General features: G+C 36.4%; 1 protein-coding gene across 1 annotated transcript in view; it reads right to left on the bottom strand.

Moving 5' to 3' along the window:
* The window catches only part of pde8b (phosphodiesterase 8B), a 300,182-nt gene that overhangs the window by 38,594 nt on the left and 245,377 nt on the right, over positions 1-16,211 (bottom strand). Inside the window, exons 13-15 of the mRNA XM_069938086.1 lie at positions 8,829-8,905; positions 8,402-8,566; positions 8,193-8,238 (exon numbers count right to left, since the gene is read on the bottom strand). Coding sequence (XP_069794187.1) covers positions 8,193-8,238; positions 8,402-8,566; positions 8,829-8,905 — 288 coding nt within the window. The remainder of the gene's footprint in view (positions 1-8,192; positions 8,239-8,401; positions 8,567-8,828; positions 8,906-16,211) is intronic.

The raw sequence follows: 16,211 nt of genomic DNA, 5'->3' as shown, positions 1-16,211 counted from the left end.
GCAGGACCATATTAAAGTTGAGTTATCTCTTGTGATCTTGATGTAACAGGTTTTTTAAAAAAAATTTAAATTTACATTTCTACGAATTTGGATCCAGATAGTCAAATGAGTGGATGGAGGGCATCATACCTGATATATGGCTCAGATATTATAGAACTGAGTTGATTTGCTTTGTAAATAACCATATATAACCATATAACAATTACAGCATGGAAACAGGCCAATTTGGCCCTTCCAGTCCACACTGATCCAAGTCCCCTCCTCTAATCCCACTTACCAGCACTCTGCCCATATCCCTCAATCCCCCTCTCATCTATATACTTATCCAATTCTTTCTTAAATGTGAAAGTTGACCCTGCCTCCACCACCTTTCCCGGAAGCCCATGCAACACAGTAACCACTCTCTGGGTAAAGAAGTTCCCCCTCATGTTACTCCTAAACCTTTGCCCGTCAACGCTCAACCCATGACCTCTTGTATCCATCTCTCCCACTCTCAATGGGAAAAGCCTTTCCACATCAACTCTATCTATCCCTCTCATTATCTTAAACACCTCTATCAAATCCCCTCTCAGACTTCTACATTCCAAGGAATAAAGACCTAATTTGCTCAATCTTTTCTTGTATTCCAGATGGTGAAACCCAGGCAACATTTTTGTAAATCTCTGCACTCTCTCCATCTTGTTAATATCTTTCCTTTGAATTGGTGACCACAGTACTCTAAATTTGGCCTTACCAATGCCTTATACAGTTTCATCATTACTTCCCAACTCCTATATCGAGAATACAACTTAATGGAAACATGTTAGGGATAGAATTAGGCAAAGGAAGTGACCTAATGAATATTATTAAACCAGCTAAACAAAGGAATTGTGGCATATTTTACACCAGAGGTTTTCGAACTTTTTCTTTCCACTCACATACCACCTTAAGTAATCCCTTACTAATTCCATTATTGATGGAAGTATTGAAACAGGTGGCAGAGGTTCGTTCTTTTCTGGATTCTTTTTCCCAAGCAATTATTAGTTATTCTTAAGAAAGATAGGGACCCATTGAAAGCTGGGCCTTATGGACTAATTTCATTACTGAATGTTGATAATAAAGTTGATTATAAAATGAGGGTTCTAGCTAATCGATTGGCTAAATAATCCCCAAAAAAGTAACTTTCTTACATGTCCAAACACAATGCATAAAAGTACCTGTCTTTTCTCCACATCTAAAACACAAATCTGTTAGACTAAATCCATATTTCTTCAACTTCTCAGGAATCAAATATAATTGATGAATAAAATTATAATTAACCATACTATATCTCACATTAATTAATTTTGTAACGCTATCAATACACATATTTGACCTTTCCTCCCAAGACAATTCAATATCTAAATCTTTCTCCCATTTCTCTTTTGTCCTATATAGCCAAACTTTATCCATCTTTTCTTGCAACAACCTATACATATCCAATATAAATCCTTTTGTTTCTTTGTCAACCATTAAAATCTTAAACTTAGATTGACTTGGTAAAATTAAATCCTTACCAAATTGTGTTTGCAAAAAAATCTTGAACTTGATAATGAGCAAAAATAGAATTTGCAGAAATACAAATTTCTCTTGTAATCTATTAAATGTAGAAAATTTACCCACCTTAAAACAATCTTGTATAATACTAATTCCTTTCAGTTTCCAATTTTTCAAATAAGGATTATTTAAAGAAAACGGAATTAGTTTATTCTGATACAAAGGTGATTTAATCAAAATTTTCCCTTTAGAACCTATAAGTTGATCCTGTTTATACCAAATATCCAGTATATGTCTTAATACTGGTAAATTATGTTTTTGTAACAATAAGAGATTCCATTTATAAATAAATTGACTCATTTCTTTTTCAAAAATTTGATACAATTTGACTTTAGCCCAGACAGGAGATTGTTGAACATTAAGCAACCTATTAATGAATTTCAACTGTGCCGCTTCATAATAATTTTGAAAATCTGGTAATTGAAGTCCTCTCCATTCATACCGCCACATTAATTTATGCGTAGAAGCCCTAGATAGTTTACCCTTCCATAAAAATAATCAAATTACTTTATTTAATTCTTTAAAAAATTTCTTCGGGATCACACATGGAATAGATTGAAAAAGATATTGTATATGAGGATAAATATTCATTTTTATACAATTTACTCTCCCAATTAAAGTTAATGGCAAATCTTTCCATTTCTGTAAATCAATTTTAATCTTATTCAACAAAGGTATATCATTCAAAATATATAAGTCCTATATTCTTTATTAACTATAACTCCTAAATATTTAATCTTATCAGACTATTTAAATTTAGTAATCTGTCTACAATTTAAATAATCCTCATTTGATATCGGCAATATTTCACTCTTTGCCCAATTAACCTTATAACCTGACAATATGCCATATTGGTGTAATAAATTTTGCAGCACCCTCAAAGATTCTTCAGGATGTGTTAGACATATTAAAACATCATCAGCAAATAATTAATATTATACTCTTGTTCACCTACTTTAATACCTTTAATGTCCAAATTTTTCATAATAGCTTGAGCTAAGGGCTCTATTACCAAAGCAAACAATGGTGGTGAAAGAGAACAAACTTGTCTAGTTGATCAAGATAATGTAAAATCCGATTAAATCAGACCATTCATCATTATTTGTGCTGTAGGATTAGTATATAAAGGTTTAACCCAAGTAGTAAAGATCAGTCCAAGTTGAAATTTTCTAAAACCTTAAATAAAAATTTCCACTCAACCCTATCAAAAGTCTTTTCCACATCCAATGCCACTATCATTGGTTGATTAGCTTGTTGTCTAGCAACATTAATTATAAAAATCAATTTAGTAACATTATCAACTGAATAGTGACCTTTTATAAATCCAGCTTGGTCAACATGTACTAATTTTGGCAAATAATTAGCCAATCTATTAGCTAATACTTTTGCAACAATTTTATAATCTATATTTGATAATGATATTGGTCGGTAAGAAGACACTTTTAATGGATCTCTATCTTTCTTTGAAATAACAGTAATCAACGCCCTCAAAAATGGTTCTGGAAATGAACCAATCTCAGTTGCCTGCTTCAAAACTTTCATATAAACCAGAAACAACAAATCTTTAAATTCTTTATAAAATTTTACTGAAAACCCATCCTCACCTGGGGACTTTCCTCCTGACATTGATTGCAGTGCTTCCTTTAATTCCAATTCCATAAAAGGATAATCTAAGTCATTAATATTCTTCCCAGTCAATGATGGCAAATTTAAATTAGCCAAGAACAAGTCAATTTGCTCAGTATTTTGTCTACTTTCAGATGTATAAAGTTCATTATAAAATCTAAAAAATTCCTCATTAATTTCCTGAAGTTTATAAGTAATCTCCGAAGCTTTCCTAATTGCATTAATTGTTCTTGATGCTTGTTCTGTTTTTAATTGCTAAGCTAAAACCTTATGTGCTCTTTCACCTAACTCATAATAATGCTGTTTTGATCTTTGAATCTTTTTTTCATATTTATATGATTGCAAAATATTATATCATAATTTATATTTAGATAAATGTATCTTATTATCTTCAGTAGAATTCTTCTGAAATTCTTTTTCTAACTTTTCAATTTCTTTTTCCGTTCTGACTTTCAATCAAATATTGTTTTTTTAATTCTTGCTGTATAACTAATAATCTGACCTCTCAAATATGCTTTTAAAGCATCTCATAAAACAAATTTACTCTGAACTGAATCTTGATTCATTTGTAAATAAAAAGTAATTTGTTCCCTAATATATTTAATAAACTCAGATTTTTTTAATAACATCTCATTAAATCTCCAGTGATAAGTATTTCCTACCTTATCAGTACCCAAACAAGAAGCCAACAATGACGAGTGATCAGACAATGTTCTACTTTTAGACTCTGCTTGTATAAATCTACCTTGCAATTGAGCTGAAACTAAAAACAAATCAATTCTAGAAAATGAATTATGCTGTGCAGAATAAAAAGAATAATCTTTTTCCATAGGATTCAATTTTCTCCATATTTCCACTAAATTTAAATCCTTCATTACTTCAATAATTCTCTTTGCCATTTCAGTTCTCTTCAGAGTTTTTGGAGATTTATCCAACAAAGGATCTAAACAACAATTAAAGTCCCCTCTCACCAAAATATTTCCATTCAATTGGTTCAAATTTTAAAAAGTGTCTGTAATAAATACTTCATCATCCTCATTTGGTGCATAAACATTCATCAAAGACCAAGCTTCTGAAAAAATTTTGCAATTCACCACCAAAGGGGCAGAGGTTTAGAGGTAACATGAGGGGGAACTTCTTTACTCAGAGAGTGGTAGCCGTGTGGAATGATCTTCTGGGAGAAATAGTGGCGGTGGAGTCAATTGTATTATTTAAGAAAAGGTTGGACAGGTATATGGATGAGAAGAAGATGGAGGGTTATGGGCATTGTGCAGGGATGTGGGACTAGAGAGGGGTGTTTGGTTCGGTGCGGACTAGAAGGGCCTAATAGCCATGCTGTAATTGTTATGTTATATATATGTTAAAATCCTACCAGCATTAACAAAAAAAAGAGTCCAAAATAAACGGTACTTTCTTATTTACCAAAATAGCTACTCCTCTGGCCTTAGAATTAAAAGATGAAACAATCACATCTCCTACCCAATTTCTTTTCAATTTCAAATGTTCCTTCTCAGTTAAGTGAGTTTCTTGCAAAAATGCTATATCCACCTTCAACTTTTTGATATAATCCAATACACGTTCCCATTTTGTTGGACGATTTAACCCCTTAACATTAAACGTCGCAAAATTCAAATTGTTCATTATCACCTATAGAGTGGCACTCAACAAAATTTACTCTTACAATTAAACCGGCTCCCCCTCTAAAACTAATAAAAATCCCCCCCAAAAATAGAAAAAAAGAAACAACAAAAACTCCACCCCTTACTTACTAACTCAACAACAAAAATACAAACACCAAAATTCCCCTCCTCCCCCCCTAAACTGCAAGGCAGTACCACCCTCGTCGACTGGGTGTGGTCAATACCACTAGTGGCAGTTGACTTCAAATTCAGCGGGTCATCTGCCTCTCCCCGGCGAGACTGCTAAAAGAAAATTTTTAAAAATCATAAAATTATTGTCCAGACTGCTTTATAATATCTTCCGCCACATCACTCAGCTGTAGCATCTTCATCTTCTGCAGTTTGCTCCCATTTCCATTCTTGACTTTAGGAACGTTGATTACTGGCTTCTTAGAAAGATCAAAACTCAGCTTATTCTTTATCTGGTAAAGAATTAGCAAAGGTTAAAGCATCTTGAGCTTTCTCAAACAATTGAAATTGAGATGGCCCTTAGAACACTTTCAGAACAGCTGGATACCTAAATGTCGACCTGTAACCCTTCTTCCACAACACTGTCTTGGCTTGATTAAACTCCTTACGTTGCTGTATAACCTCCTGACTTAAATCCGTGTAAAAGAAAACTCTACTACCTTGAACCATTATTGGATTCTGATCAATTCTGGCTTTCTGCACCACAAGACACAAAATCATCTCTCTTTCTTGATATCTTAAACATTTAATTAAAACTGCTCTTGGAGGTTGTCCTGGAAAAGGTTTTCTTCTTAACGCTCGATGAGCCCTATCCAATTCCAATCCATCAAGAAACGCTTCCACCCCTAATATTTCTGGAATCCATTTATGAAAGAATTTCGGAGGATCTTGACCTTCAAAGTCCTCTGGAAGTCCAACTATCTTTACATTATTTCTTCAACTTTGATTTTCCAAAGAATCAATTTTTTGCATAAACAAATTATTTTTCATATCACACCCAGATACTGATTCTTCCACTTGATTCATTCTATCTTCCAAATTCTTGCATCTTTCCTGTACTTCATCCACCGCAATCAAACATTTATTAAGATCTTCTTTCATAGCTGCAATTTCTCCACGCACATCTGATATTTTACTTTTCACATCCACAAATAGTTCGTCAACATTATGAAAACCAGTGGTTATATAAGTCATAATATTTTCATTCTGTTTTGTTAACTCCTCAAACATTGCAACCACATCAGGTCCAGGTGAAGGATATGAAGTAAGTGAAGTAACAGATTTAAAAGGAGAAGCCATTTTTGTAGTTCTGGGCCTACCTTCCATTGCTTCAGCTGCCATCAATAACTCTTGATCTTCTTCATCCAAATATTCGATTTGTTCTTCTTCCTCATCTTCAGGTACCAAAATATCCTCTCTAGTTGCCATGCTGCGCACTTGAACCCTATCCTAGGAGGTTTGCAATTCCCTAATTTTCAAAATTACTATGATGTGGCACAATTGAAATTTATTAATAGGATGTTTGAACTGGACAAACCTTTGATATGGGCTAATATTGAATGATCTCAAATTGGTGAGAAGAGGATGGACCAGTTTATTTATAGATGGAACCATAAGTTATTGAGTAGTTATAATATACCTGTTTTGAAACACTTAATAGATTTATGGTGTAAAAAAATGAAGTTATAGGTACTCAAGGTAAGATTTTAGGCTAAACTCCTTTGTATCAAAATAAGCTTTCCCCCTTTACACTTAATAATCAGTTTTTGAAGTTATGGGATCAAAAGGGTATTAAATTTGTACAAGATTGTTATGAAGCAGGATATTTTATTTCTTTTCAAAGAATGAAAGAAAAATATGATACATCTTCAAATACTCTTTTTTCTTATTATCAAATTAAAGCTTTATTGTTAGATAATTTTGGACACACTCTACGGTTACCTAGACGGTCTAAGTTTGAATTTTTACTTACTGAGGGTGATAAGAAGGAATTTATAACTGAGATATATGCTTTATTACAGAATAAAATGCTTAAACCAGATTTACATAAATTAGATTGAAATGGGAGAAAGATTTAGGTATACTTATTTCTCAGGATGATTGGATGAATTTATGTAGGGATAGTATGACTAAAATTATAAATGTAAGGTATCGATTAGTTCATTATAATTTTATTCATCGATTATATTTTTATATTTAACTCTGGAAAAATTGAGGAGATACAATTTTATTTCTTTGGATTTATGTCACTAGGATGTAGGTTCTTCTTTACATTCTACTTGGTCATGTGAAACAGTAAAATCTTTTTGGAATAGACTTAAGGAATTTTTAGAAGTTATTTTGAAAGTGAAATTTTCATTGGATTCTTTAGTGTTTTTGTTGGGTAATATTAAGAGGTTGAGTTTAGAATTAAGGTTAAATTGATTTCAAATTGCAGTTTTGAGATTGGCATTAGCTGTAGCTAGAAAATGTTTGGCAATTACTTGGGAAAATGAAACTGATTTGAGTATTCAGAGATGGCATATGGAGTTGAGGTCTTGTATTCCATCGGAGAAGATAACATATAATTTGTGTGATAATTTTTTTAAATCGTAAAACTTGGATTATATAGGTTTGAGTTTTTGAACCCCCTGGCCGCACAGTAGTGGTGTCACTCCAATCCATGGGAATTAACTGATGAGTTCTGTTGTTATGGTTGATCGCCTCTTCTTTCTCTTTCTTTCTTTTTTCTTTGGGGTAGGTTAATGGGGGTGGGGTTAGTGGATGGATTAGGGATGGGGGGTGGGGGGATTAGTTTATTGAAAATATCATGTATGTATTTTTTGATTTGTTTTTGTTTTATTAATTAATTGTAAGTTTCAATATATCCATAATGATTTAATAAATAATTTTTTTTAAAATCCCTTAATAATACAGATCACCTATGGCATTGGGATTACTTAAGGTGGTATGTGAGTGAAAAAAATTTGAAAACCACTGTTTTACACTAATACAAAGTACTAGAAGACACTCGAATAACTGAAGAATTGTAACAAGTTGCTTTTGCTGCTTCCAGTTACTGTCATACATATTGAAAGAATAGCTAATATTAATCAATTTCTCAAATATTATCTTGTCCCTCTGCTTCTCATCACACTGTTAACTTTCAATACATTCGCCATGACACTAAGATCTTAGATTATACTTTATGAATTCCCACTCTATTTTTACATAAATCATTAGTTATTATGCTAATACAATGCAGGAAGCAACTAAAAACAATTAGCTATAATTCTGCAACTTGGGCATCCAAGATTTCTATGATTTGCATAAGGAAAAATATTAATGAACATTTACACTTACTTTTAGAGAAAATATATTCATTGCCAGACAATCTTTTTAATCCATCCTGAAATGTTTAAAAAAAAAACAGATTAACCTTATGTACAAAAATGGAGCTTATTTCATTGACATATAAAGAACCAATATATAGGTCTCCAAGCAAATATTCTATTGATAGGTGAACTATGGCTGAAATGCATACATCTAAAAGGCATTCTTTACTAACTCACAGTCATGAGGCCACCAACAAGATTACTGGTGTGGGGATCATCATCTTTGGTGCCGAGTTGTGGTGAGTAGAGCTCAGTTGTTCTTAATATTTCCAGTACTCTATCCAAGGCCTCTGCAACTGTTACTGGACTGTTCTCCTGGGCAGTGTTAATTATATTGATGACCTTAGAAAAATGAAAAAGGAGGAAACATAATTACATATCAAAGAGGCCTTCAAATTTTAAATCTGAAGTCAACAAGGAGCTCTGTGATACATCAGAGAGTTAGTTGCAGAGATTTCCTAAGGATTCAAGGTGAGAAAATATTGAGAACTTTTAAGGGCATTCAGAAATCATTAATACTTTTATTAAAGACTGCTAAAAATCTTTAAAATAATGTATTTGGGAAGGGTGAGTTACCTTCTTAAAAGTGCTGAGCAAAACTCACCTTTGTGATTGGAGCTTCGATTGTCATCGAGTGAATTCTGGCCATTGAGGAATGTCGTCGATTATGTGAACTTCCAGCTGAAATGAGTACCAGAGAAAGTTCTTGCAGATGTCCCACACTGATCACATGCTCAGATTTGAGCAGATATTGTGGGCACTTTGTGGTACATAATAGATACAGCTTCAATATAAATTCAATAATAACCAACAACAAAATATTACCTCTTTAAATAATTATCCGACATTCAGCATAAAAACATGAAAAACATTAGTCCCAAGTAATTTTTATCTCAGCCATAAAGCATGGAAACAGGCTCTTTGGTCCATCAAGACTGTACTAGTCCTTAATCCTGCACTAGTCCCGTGTTGAACATCAGATGGCAGGTTTATGATATATATTGCACTGAGACTGGGAATCAATTGTAAGTTAGAGAAAATAACACTGTTACATTCACTGTCAATGAGAATAAAGAATGGGACAGAAAAGAAAAGAAAAAATAAGCATTAACATACGTAAAATATTCAACAATTAGTGATTCAAGGAATGAGACTCCACACACGTATAGTTAATTTTCAGTATCAAAGTAGTTGATCTAAGTGATGGTAATTGACAGACAATTTGTTCAATGCACAGGTAGACAGGTTTGAGCTTTTGTCAGCAAGTTAAATTTCATTTTTATCTACCACAAAATATGCAAGAACATGGGAGCAGGAATGTGACACCAGTCCCCTGAAGACTGACCCACTAGTTGATATGACCATAGTTGACCTATACTGACCTTCTGTGCCATTTCACCAGAGCCCTGAATTCCCTGATCCTTTAAAAATACACAACTTCGCACAATCAAGTCATTTCAATGGTGAGGCAGTCCACAAAATGTAGTTTTTTTAGCCAAATTATAATGTTACAGAGTTCTGTGATGTGTATTGGTATATGTGTTGTGTGGTTTTGTGTTGGAAAGTGGCAGTTTGCCTTTAAGAGCCAAGATGAAGGTGGACTGCAGAGAAAGTGGGAGACGAATTGTGCATGTGCAGAAAATGATCTAGAAATTCCTGGACTTGGAAGACAAACCACCACTGGGTGTGGCTGTGAAATGGAAGGAGGCCCAAAACTTGAGTCATTGTCTGGGAGACAGTTTGGAATACTGAGCATTTTAAAAGAGAGGTACATTCCGAAGGCAGCCAGAAGGATCAGGACCAAGCCATTGTTTCTGTCTCTGCAAACGACAACACAAGAAGACAACTTCAAATGTTGTGCTCTCTCTCTCTCTCTCTCTCTCTCTCTCTCTCTCTCTCTCTCAAAGATCCTTTGACTTCAGTTTACCAAACAAACTGAATTTTGTTTACGATCTTTGCTTCGATTGAGATCAAAGTTTTGTGAGTCTTGTGTGATTTGTGTTTTTTTTTGTGTCTAAGTTTTTTTCTGTGGGCTAGTTGGAAATATAACTTAGACATTAATTACATATATTATATTTAGCCTGGGGAATTTATTAGTTTTACACTGTTATAGAAATTTGCATATTAACCAGACAGCATTGTTATAAAAGAGAGGTTTTTGAAATAAAGTTTGAAGGTGAATTTTGTTAATAGAGTAATTGTTCATCTTTACCCCTGTGTGATCTGCCTTCTTTGTGGCTGCTGGTTTGATCCTGTAACATAATTTGGGGGAATTGTCTGGGATCAAACCAATTTGGAAGCTTTAGGGGAAATTGACTTGTGCTTAGTTATCAGTCGTCTGAGTTTGACTCAAGCTCCAGCTTGAAATTAAAAATAAATGGTGAGTGTATAAATCACCAGCAGAAAAACCAACAACTATGAATATTAACCAGTTCATAGCGAACCCTTCAGTGGTTAATTTAAAAATGGCTAAAAAGTCAGAACTGGGAGTCACATGATGGAGTAGTGGCCAGTAGGAGAATGCCAACCCTCTCCAGAAAAGAAATAAATTGAGGAAAATACAAAGTTCAAGAAACACAAACCATAACAAATAAAAGATAAAGTTGTAGAGAAAAGAAAGAAAATGGCACCCAAGAAAGAAAAAGTAAAAACAATGGGAAAAAAAGAAGAAGAAAAGACGCCAGTAGAGAAAGGAAAAGGCCTTACATGCATGAAGAGACAGGGAGCTGTCGTGGAGAAGAGAGCCCATTCTCCAAGGTTGGTGACGACCCCACAGAGTCGGAACCCCCGACTGCTGGACTGCAAAAATGGTTCACTGAGCCAAACAAAAATGCGCAACTGCGCTTACTAAGGAGAAGGAGAACATTGACGGGAGGGGGGCTCAGCTGAAGAGTGGGCAAACACAACGCGACCAGCTGAGGGATGCCCGACACCAAGGCTCTCAGCTGGAAGAAGAGGAAAGTGACAGGAAAGGGAGTGAAAGGAAAGAAGAGCAGCAGCAGGAGGCCCAAGAGATGAGTAGCCCAGAAAAAGCGAACCAAGAAGCCAAGCAAGAAGAAGCCCAGCAAAGTGAGACCAGAAACTTATCAGGAAAGTCAGAAGAGACACAGATACAAGGAAGAGAAGAAGAAGACACAAACACAGGTACAGACACAGAAGAAGAGGAAGAAGACCAAGATCTGCACAGAGAAATAGAAGGTAAAACAGATGGACAGAATATAGATAAGGTTTTTTTTCCAAGAACAAATGAGAGCATTAAAAGAATGGTTGACATTAGAATTTAGTGAAATAAAAAGAAAAATGAAAAGTACAGAAGAAAAAGTGAATAGAATAGAGCTGGTCATGACAGAAATAGGGAAAAGATTCGAAAATGTGGAAGAATGAGAAACAGCTGTAGAAATGGAAGTGAATGACTTAAGAAGAAAATTGGAAGAAAGTGATAAAAAAGTTAAAGAGTCACAAGATTTGTTAGCTCAGAAAATTGAAATGTTGGAAAATTATAGTAGGCGAAACAACATAAAGATAGTGGGCCTAAAGGAAGCTGAAGAAGGCACAGATATGAAGGAATTTATAAAAGAATGGATCCCAAAGGTCCTGGGAATGACAGAAATACAGGAAGGAATGGAAATAGAAAGGGCACACAGAACACTAGCTCCGAAACCTCAGACACATCAAAAACCAAGATCCGTTTTAGTAAAAGTTTTGAGATATACGACAAGAGAAAATATACTGGAGCGGGCAAGGAAGGAAATTAGAGAAGACAATAAACCATTGGAATGCAAGGGTCAAAAAATATTTTTTACCCAAACATAAGTTTTGAACTCTTAAAGAAGAGAAAGGAGTTTAATACAGCAAGATCGATCCTATGGAAAAAAGGTTATAAATTTATGTTAAGACATCCAGCTGTGCTTAAAATATTTATCCCTGGGGAGCAAAACAGACTGTTCTCGGATCCGGAGGAAGCACGAGAATTTGCAGAATGCCTGCAGGACAGAAGGAGAGGTGAAGAGATGTAACAAGAATTAAGAATGGTGATAAAATACATATAAAGATGTAAAAATAATGTATATGTAAGAACTAAAGAAGGGAAAGAGAAGGGAAGAAAGGGAGTAAGGGGAAAAAAAGATGAGCTTTGTTATATGTGTAAAAAAAAAAGTCTTTTCTGGGGGGGGTTGTGTGGGAGAGAATAACTGTCACTGCGAAATCAGTTGACGCTTGTGAGCGGGTTCGCAATCCAAATGGAGAGGGGACTTGTGGTTGCCCGGCAAAGGATAAGGGGCAACTCAGAGAGGGGGGGGGGGACATTTGGGGCTAAGGGAATATTGGATGTGAGATTTGTTGAAGTATTTTATGTTTTAAATGTGTTGTCATACATTGAGTTTAAGAAGGGAAAACTGAGAGATGAAAATGGGAAAAGGGGGATGGTGGTGGTTGAAGAAGCAGAAATGAGCTGCCACATTGACCACCGCCAGTGGGCTGATATCGCCTTAAACCGTCCTTTTTAATCAGTCCTTTTTGTGGGGCCTTAATTGAAATGTGGTGGATTTTCCCAATCTTTAAATTTAGACCTCGTACCTTGTACAAGGACTGCCTAAAGAAATCTCTTGGTGTCTGCCACATTGACCACCGCCAGTGGGCTGATATCGCCTCAAACCGTGCATCTTGGCGCCTCACAGTTCGGCGGGCAGCAACCTCCTTTGAAGAAGACCACAGAGCCCACCTCACTGACAAAAGACAAAGGAGGAAAAACCCAACACCCAACCCCAACCAACCAATTTTCCCTTGCAACCGCTGCAACCGTGTCTGCCTGTCCCGCATCGGACTTGTCAGCCACAAACGAGCCTGCAGCTGACGTGAACATTACCCCTCCATAAATCTTCGTCCGCAAAGCCAAGCCAAAGAAAGAAGAGAAAGAAATATTAATGGAATACAAAACCAAATTAAACTGAAAAAAAGTAAAAATAGACATAGCATTTGTGCAGGAAACTGAAGTGAAACATAATAAAATAAAGAGAGACTGGGTAGGGCACGTAACGGCAGCATCATATAATTCAAACTAATTTGGCAGGGGGGTGGGAACCTGTATGATAGGGCAAAGGGCAGAAAAGATAAAACAGGAAAAGTTAGGTTAGGCAGCGAAAGTAAAAAATCAGAAAGAGCAAGGAGGGTGAAAAAAGCAAATCTGAAGGCTTTATATCTTAACGCAAGAAGCATTCGGAACAAGGTAGATGAATTAGCTGTGGAAATTGAGATAAACAAATATGATTTGATTAGGATTACAGAAACATGGCTGCAGGGTGGGCAAGCCTGGGAACTTAACATCCCGGGGTATACGATATTTAGGAGGGATCGGCAAGAAAGAAAAGGGGGTGGGGTAGTATTGATGGTGAGAGAAGGGACCGACACGATTGACAGGAAGGATATTAACTCAGAAGATGCGGAATCTATATGGGTAGAACTGAGGAATAGCAAGGGGCGGAAAACGTTAGTGGGAGTGGTATATAGGCCTCCAAATAGTAGTGTAGAAGTGAGGGGAGAAATTAGAAAAGCGTGCAATAAGGGAACAGCTGTCATCATGGGAGACTTTAATTTGCATATAGATTGGACTAGTCAAATTGTTAAAAATACAGAGGAGGAGAAATTCCTTGAATGTTTACGGGACAGTTATCTAGACCAATATGTCGAGGAACCAACTCGGGAGCAGGCCATTTTAGATTGGGTATTATGCAATGATAAGGGGCTAATCAGCAATCTTGTTGTGTGAGGCCCTTTGGGTAGGAGCGATCATAATATGATCGAATTCTCACTCGACATGGAGAGTGATGAAATTAAAATCGAGACTAAGGTCCTGAATTTAAATAAAGGGAATTATGATGGCATGAGACGGGAGTTGAATAAGATTGATTGGGTGGTGTTTATGGGGGAGTTGACTGTGGATAGACAATGGAAAGCATTCACAGATCTAATGGAGAAATTGCAAAAATCGTTTATACCGGTTTGGCATAAAAATAAACCAAAAAAGGTGACTCAACCGTGGATAACAAGGGAAATTAGAGACAGCATTGGGTCCAAAGAGAGAGCATATCAATTGGCCAAAAGAAGTACCGCAACCGAAGACTGGGAGCAGTTCAAGATGCAGCAAAAGAGGACAAAGGGATTAATCAAGAGAGCAAAAATAAATTACGAAAGTAAGCTTGCGGCAAATATAAAAACCGACTGCAAAAGCTTTTATAAATATGTCAAGAGGAAAAGAATGGTGAAATCCAGAGTAGGTCCTTTGCAGTCGGAATCAGGGGAATATATAATGGGGAATAAGGAAATGGCAGACCAACTAAATTCTTACTTTAGTTCTGTTTTTACAAGAGAGGATACAAATAACCTCCCAAGGATGTTGGGAAACATAGAGACTAATGCAAGGGAAGAACTGAAAGAAATCAGTATCTCTAAGGACATGGTCTTGGGGAAATTGATGGGATTGAAGGCAGATAAATCCCAAGGGCCTGATAATCTACATCCTAGGATACTCAAGGAAGTGGCCATTTAGATAGCAGATGCTTTAAGAATTATTTTCCAGAACTCGGTAGACTCAGGATCAGTACCCATGGATTGGAGGGTAGCTAATGTTACCCAAGTATTTAAAAAGCGGGATGGAGAAAAAGCGGGGAATTATCGGCCGGTGAGCCTTACATCAGTAGTGGGCAAAATGATGGAATCCATTATTAAGGATGTAATTAAGGAGCATATGACTAGCAAAGAAGGGATTGGACGGAGTCAACATGGATTTACAAAAGGTAAATCGTGCTTGACAAATCTATTGGAATTCTTTGAGATGGTGACAGGTAAAATAGATGGGGGAAAGCCAGTGGATGTGGTATACCTGGACTTCTAAAAGGCCTTCGATAAGGTCCCGCATAAACGACTGGCTTCCAAAATCAAGGCTCATGGGATTGGGGGCAAAGTATTGATGTGGATTGAGAACTGGCTGGCAGGTAGAAGACAGAGAGTTGGGATAAATGGCTCGTTTTCTGAGTGGCAGGCGGTGACCAGTGGAGTACCACAGGGATCTGTACTGGGACCCCAGCTGTTCACAATTTACATTAATGATCTGGATGAAGGGAGGAGGAGTCACGTGATGGAGTAGTGGCCGGACGGTGAACTCCAGCCCTCTCCAGAAAAGTCGGGAAAAACAAGAGAAAATACAAAGGCATAGAAATACAAGTTAAAGTGGTTGTCCGACAAGGGATAAAGGACAACTCAGGAGGGGAAGGGGAGATTGGGGATAAAGAAGATAGAAATAGGAGAATAAGGTGGAAAGAAGATGGAGACAAAAGGAGAAAAATCAAAATCAACGGAAAGAAGAGAGGAAGAGAAGACAACGGAGGAAAAAGGTGAAGGCCTTACCTGTCCGAAGAGGCCCGCTGTGGAGAGAGGAGCCCACTACCTCAGGTCGGTAGAAAAAGAACTACAACAATGGCTCACAGAGCCGAGTAAAAGTGCGCAACCGCGCATGCGCGAGGAGTCGCGCATGCGCGATGCGCATGAAAAAAAACACACCGACGGGAGGGGGGACCAGCTGGGGAGTCGATCTCCACAGCCGGCAACGACAGCTGCAGAACACCTGCAGCAAGAAGAGACCACAGAAGACAATGGAAACAAGAAAGAAGAGGAGGAAAGGGCATCAAAGAAACAACAGATGGCCAACCCAGAGGAAGAAGAAAAGGAAGAATACAGTGAAATAAATAAAGGGAAAGGCAAGGTAAAGGATATACTTGCTCTTGTTAGAGGATACATGGAGTCATTTAAAGAATGGCAAACACAGGAATTCAATGATTTAAGAAGAAGAATAAACAACACAGAAAAGAAAATAAATAAAATGGATATGACCTTAACAGAAATGGGGGAAAAAATGGACAAGATGGAAGAACGGGCAATAGCAGCAGAAATGGAGGTAGAAGACTTAAAAAAGAAATTGGAGGAATCTAATAAA

The sequence above is a fragment of the Narcine bancroftii genome, chromosome 1 (assembly GCF_036971445.1).
Source record: "Narcine bancroftii isolate sNarBan1 chromosome 1, sNarBan1.hap1, whole genome shotgun sequence".
NCBI lineage: Eukaryota > Metazoa > Chordata > Chondrichthyes > Torpediniformes > Narcinidae > Narcine > Narcine bancroftii.
Note: the sequence above shows the minus strand (reverse complement) of the source record. Positions and strands in the feature narration are given on the sequence as shown.